Source organism: Oculina patagonica, chromosome 5, assembly GCF_052425735.1.
Source record: "Oculina patagonica isolate OP01 chromosome 5, crgOcupat, whole genome shotgun sequence".
NCBI classification, from domain to species: domain Eukaryota; kingdom Metazoa; phylum Cnidaria; class Anthozoa; order Scleractinia; family Oculinidae; genus Oculina; species Oculina patagonica.
Window position 1 is genome coordinate 8,151,757 of NC_135762.1, and position 6,000 is coordinate 8,157,756.

The 6,000-nt window shown below is 37.6% G+C and overlaps 3 protein-coding genes across 3 annotated transcripts in view; all 3 read left to right on the forward strand.

The window, feature by feature from the left end:
- LOC144655308 (von Willebrand factor A domain-containing protein 3B-like) overlaps window positions 1-6,000 on the forward strand; it is a 72,359-nt gene that overhangs the window by 57,177 nt on the left and 9,182 nt on the right. The gene's annotated exons all lie outside the window — the stretch shown is intronic.
- LOC144655337 (uncharacterized) lies at window positions 3,161-4,522 on the forward strand. Its single transcript, XM_078515574.1, has 2 exons — window positions 3,161-3,300; window positions 3,602-4,522. The coding sequence occupies exon 2, from the start codon at window positions 3,613-3,615 to the stop codon at window positions 4,237-4,239; it is 627 nt and encodes a 208-aa protein (XP_078371700.1). The 5' UTR covers window positions 3,161-3,300; window positions 3,602-3,612; the 3' UTR covers window positions 4,240-4,522.
- The window catches only part of LOC144655338 (uncharacterized), a 35,450-nt gene continuing 32,658 nt past the window's right edge, over window positions 3,209-6,000 (forward strand). Inside the window, exon 1 of the mRNA XM_078515576.1 lies at window positions 3,209-3,225. The gene's annotated coding sequence lies outside the window, so the exon portion shown is untranslated. The remainder of the gene's footprint in view (window positions 3,226-6,000) is intronic.

A 6,000-nucleotide genomic window follows, 5' to 3' on the forward strand; every position in this document is an offset into this window, starting at 1 on the left:
TTGATGCATGGCTTTATGGGTCGTTTAACTTTTCACACTAAAATCCAAAACTAAGGGACGGACCATTATATTCTTAGAAGGGTGGGGGTGGGGGGTATCAAAAAATTTCCTCTACAAATTAACCTTTTTTTTTTGAAAATGCAAACTTTTTTTGCTATACATATCGTGTTTGCAAGCATTTAATTTCTAGGCCCTACAAACATTTTGTTTTTTTCACTATTTATCTCCCCACCCTCTCCAAAAGTAAAATGGTCCGTTTCTAAAGCTAGACCCAAAAGTTTTTATTTATAACAGGCCTAAGAGGCACAAAAATTATGATTTGTTTCCAACATTTCAGCTCAATAGCGGCCTTGGTTTGGAAACCAGCGCATTTTGAATTTTAGGGTGTGGCGGCGCGTGACATAAGGTTACGATCATGTTTGTCAAAATATATATTATACTAATCGTGTGTTTTTTAGCCATTTGAGAAGTAAAAGTAGCATGTAAAATGGTTATGTAAGCGTTTGTTTGTCCAGAAGAGATAACCAGTGGCCTAGATAAATTTGAGTTCCGTGAATTCAGATGTTCACGATATTTTCCTGCCGCCATATTGGTGTACCTCGGTGGCAGACCAATATGGCGACTTTAGTCCTATACTGGGCTCTGTAAATCCCGGCGTAGCCAACTGATAAAAATCGATACGATTCACGGTCAATCGATAAATCAGTATGAATCGTTAGAATTGATTTGATTGATATCAATTGTATCGATCAATCGGTAAAAATCAGGCATGTTTTATCGATTTTATCGTTTTCTAGTGAACGATTGTTTGGTTGATTTGTATGAGATTACGGTATCATCCAAATTTCTATTAAAACAAGAAGCGGGAACTGATGGGCAAAAAGTCGTTTTTTTTTCTCCGCTCTTTCCACGGTTCGTTGCTGGCTTTTTATGTTTTTGTTGCCTTCTCCGGGCTGTAACCAGTCCTTTGCCGTAGATAAGGCAAGATCTTGCTAGGGGATTCTGGCGGCATGCCCTCCAGAAAGCCTTTTGAAATGTAAAAGCTCTGTAACTCTTTCTTGTACATTTTTCATAAGGTATTTTTTGAGAAAAATCAATCTTGTCCAGCTTGAGATTATTTTTGCAACAAAACATTTTTTGTTTCTAATATTGGGTTAAAATCTAGACGAGGCAAGTTTTTCAGAGATGAAGAAGAGCGGTTGGATTTGTCTAATAGTTCCGAAAAAACAGGGAAGCTACAAAGAAGGCAATGGAATTTCCTCTTATTGTATTTCGGCAATATCTGAAAGAAAGAGAATTGGATGAAGACTAGCTCGTATCATCGAAGGCGAAGTTACGCCTTCGTCTGCATTAATTCAGCAAGAAATAGTGTGGTTCCACGCAGTTCCCGAAGGTAGTTTGTGCGAAACAAATCAGTCAGTGATCAAATGATAAAACAATTATTGAACTCAGTTCCCGCAAAATATCGTAATTTGTCAGTGTCTCGCAGATCAATTATTCGCCTCAGCCTTCGGCTTCGGCAAATAATTGATCTGCTCGCCACTGACAAATCACGATATTTTGCTCAACCTCGTCCAATAACTGCTAATTATTTGGACTTAATTACTTTTTCGCTTATCTGAATGACACCTTACCAGAAATGTTAGTTGAAGTAAGGTAACTTGTTTACTGAACCCGCTTGCATTCTTTAAACTTTTCTTCAACTTGCTTGCGTTCGTCTCGAGGAAAACATGATTCTATTTGCCGTCTGATATTCTTCAATAACTTTGAAGTTTCTCACGTGAGGCCTTAACGTTACTGTTAAGCATACTGTGTGCTTGCCAGAAGTGTGCAGCCAGATGACTTTTCATATTAAAATATTTACGTTATTTTTGTTATTATAATAACGTAAAAACTGCTTTTTGTTAGCTTTTTCGGGTTTCTCGGAGTGCGCACTTTTTAGTGTTAGAATACTAAGATTTTCCCGAGATTAACACAGAAATATAACTTAAAATATATAAAGCTAAAAATCAATAACTTCACTAGAGTTTAGGCTTCAAGAGAATACATCGTTTTATTGCGACAATTCTGTTTCGTATAGACCAAACTTAAAACGACCATACTCATCAGGCAACTTAAATGACTGGTTGTGAAATTGTATAGCTGGCAGTTAAATGCGAAAATTTGAATGGTTTGCTATAGCAAAATTGATAAAATTATAAAAAATCAATGATATTGATTTATCATTCCCCGAATTTTTAAATCAATAAAATTCACTTCATATTATCCATTTTTAACGGCATCGATTTATATCGATTGGCTACGCTGGGTGTAAATTCACGAACTTATTGCTGTAAGAAATCAGGGCAGTCACGGTCCCTTTACGCGGGATGAGCGCCTTTTAAATTTGGTCGGGTGTTTTTCTTTTTTTTCATCGTAGTCAAAAACTTGCATATGGATTTGATTGATTACAGACGTTTCCTGTTATTAACCACGAGCAGGAAAAACGTATATGTCTACGAGAATTTAGGCAATTCTCCGTATAATGTCTAGCCTGCGAAGATGGCGGGAGTTTGTCTTCAATTATGAGTCGAGCTTTTTGTACCCTTGAAGAAGAAAATAGAAAGGATCACTAAAGGAAAAAAACCAACAACTAAGTACACACAAGAATTCCGTTACGTTTTTAACTCGTGGATAAATAAGACCTTACGGTCACGTGGATCGTCTCGACCACAAAGTCATTTTCTACAAGATCAGTTGTGGCCTTATATAGACTAGAAACGTTTCTGGCCGTCTTATGTGTAGAACCAAAAGCATGCCAGCGTGTACCTGTAAAGAGGGGGAAACGCGCTTGACAAGGGTGGGAAAATGAGAATGGTAAGCAAGGGAGAGAAAACACGCCTGCCAAAAACGTTGGATAAACTCGCCCAGCAAGGGCGGGAAACGCGCGAAAGACAATACTGTAGAAAAGTCACTTGACGCGTTCCTCGTTTCCTTTTTTCTTTTCACTTCATTTTCTCTCCTTTCAAAGCAGTGAAGGAAAGTTAGATCACAGTTTAAAAACATTAAAAAGGAGCGGGATCACAGATTATCCACAAGTAAAATGGAAGTAAATCTGCGCGTGCGTGCTTTAACGTACAGTCATATGGTGACGTAATAATTAACTGCACGTCATAAATCATAATATCGTAATTTCATTTCTCACAGTTTAGTTCACAAGTTTCAAAGTCAAGAAATCACGTTTTCGAGTGCAAAGTTTTTTGATAGCTCCGCCGATAAAGAACAAAAGAAAAGCAACCTCTTGAACTGTGGGATACACAGGTAACGTGGTAAGGTTAAATCTGATCACACTGACCAAATTATATAAATTGAATTTATAAAAAAAAAACTGTTATTAGCGCATCGCATACAGAGGGCACTGCAGATTGCGCACACTGACAGCATGGCATATGAGGGAAGAAAAGAAAAATGACATTCATTTTTTCTTTAAGGGAGGCTCCTGGTATATGTTTAAAGTCAAAAAAGACTGATCCTATCCTACTTATGTTGTTCCTTATTTTTCACAACTTTACATTCTCCGAACGTGGTTAATCCCAATCGTGTCTTTCTTTCTCTATTTTAGATTTTCTCATCATGGTCTCGATCGAAAATATCGAGTTTTTGTTTCCAAGTTGGCTAAAATCAGGTCTGCACGCCATCAACCATCAATGGGAGACTTGCAGGGAGAACGTCAACAATTACCAAGCCATGATCATGCGCAGAGTCAGTCAAGCCCGGGAGTTTGTCACACAAGCCTTAGCGTTTATTCGCAACCATCCTGTGATCGGAGTATTCCTGGCTGTTGTCGCAGTGCTTGGTTTCATTCCCATACTCGCTTTTTTTTCAATTGTATCCGGATCCTTTGTGGTCATCTTTGTCACAGCACTTGCCATGTTCCAAGGTGTGGTTGTGGTATCTCTGGCGCCCTTCCTCACCGTTCTGGTTCCCATACTAATGATTGGAGGCACGGCGGCCATTTTCATTTACACCGTCTACCGTTCTGTTGTGAAGGTTCTACAGATCATCGAGCGAATCATCAAACGAATCCACAGGGGACCTAAAGAAATGGCCAATCCCACGCTCCCTTCACGAATTAATGGCAAACCAATCAGATTTCGTAGCTACAAAGTGAAACCACCTGCTATCCCACATACATTCCCTCCAAATGACGAGGAACCTTTTGAGGAAGAACTGTACTACAGTTCTCCCAATTGGTTCTAAAAATATCAACCAAAACAAAACAAAAAACAAAAAATAAATATAAAATATAAAAGCAAAATACAAAACATAAAGCCACAAAAATTCAAAAAGATATTTCCCAGTTAATTGCAATTGACCCTACCCCATTTGAAATAATCCCGCTGTTGAGTCTTTCTGTTGATTGTCCCACACACGATTTAACGATAGAACCATCCCCATTATTAAGACTTGCTTTTATAAACCCTTCCCATTCATTGATATTAATACCCCCCCCCCCCCCATTTACAAATAGAAATAAGCTCTTCTGCAAGCTACACCACATTTAGTCACTCCCCTCTCCAAATGAACAAATAAAAATACAAATTAAGGGTTAACAATTTGTCACACCCACCGTTTGCTGACATTGTCTTTTGTTTTTGTGGATCATTTTGAGCAGTTTCCTCAGACAAGTTGAGTGAAACCATTCATGATACAAATCTCTGCTAAGGGTGCTGCTGTTTTTTTGTATTTTTCAAGTGTAACTCAAGTTAATATTGTAATATTGTAATTGATATTAGTCAACAAGAGAGACAACCGTTTTGGAACAAAATGATTGATGAAACAGGCTGTTATTAAACTGCAGTTGTTGAGTTTTTGCTGGAAATAAAATGCCTTTAATTTATGACTTTAATAGGGTTTATATTGTTTTGTTTAATCAAAAAGGCATCACTAATACTCTGCGGGAGGGAAAAGGTCTTTCCAATGATGCCCAGATTTGAGTTGTTGGGTCCCACAAAAATGCTTAGATATTTGAGTGAAAAACGTAGGAGAATTTGCCTCAACCACCCTTGGCTCCTCCCTCAATGGCAAGAATTTCCTGCTTGGAAGATGCTTTTTCGGGCATTTTTGAACTGCAAACAAGCCCTACAGCAAAAATATAAGACTGAAAAGGAGAAAATAGGAAAAGCGAGAAAAAGACTCTCCAAACTTTGACTTTTGCGCATGCCCGAGCAAATATGACATAAAATGTGGTGCTTGTGGAAAGACTGAAAGGCATGCCTTCATGTTGCAAGTGGCGTTTTGAGTTGGTTGTGACCAGACAATGTCAAAAATGTCCGAAAAAATGTTTTTTTTTTTTTCTGGGAGTCAATGGGTTAAGCATAAATTGTTTATGCTTCAACTTGTGATGTCTTGTGCAGTGAGTTCTTATGTACTGAAAGCAAATTGAACTAGTCTGGCTGAATTTAGCCGAACTTTCTCGAAACTTTCGAATAACAGACATTTTTAAATGCTCAAACTCTTAATTTGCTCGATATGACGATATCTCTGTTCAAAGGATACTATCCGAGCCACCACAATTCCAGGACTTTATTTTAAAACTCGCTAAACGTGTGTTACATCACGTAGCATCGAAACCGAACTGAGTTCTAAATCTTATTTAAGCTGGGTACTTCATGATACAATGATTACATTAACACTTGCTACTGAATATGCTATCAAAAATAATGACATTAATTTTAAGCCATTATATCAAAATTACTGCAGGTAGGTGATAGCATAAAACTTATTTTCAATCACTAATAACTCTGATAACCAATAACGCCAAATCCCTTATTTCGCTATGTAACTAAAATAAATGGTTCCTTCTTTTAAGGTGCGATTTTCTACTTGTTACAGCACGCCTGTAAGATAATTTTCAATTACTTTTTGTGAAAAATGCATCTTTCAAAAACTAGCCGAGTATCTCGCCTTTTTTTCTAGCGAATGGAGCACAATACAAAAGCAAAATACTGCAAAATACTG

What these genes read in the sequence shown, in the direction of transcription:
- LOC144655337 (XM_078515574.1), top strand. Translation starts at nt 3,613, where the DNA reads ATGGTCTCGATCGAAAATATCGAGTTTTTGTTTCCAAGTTGGCTAAAA.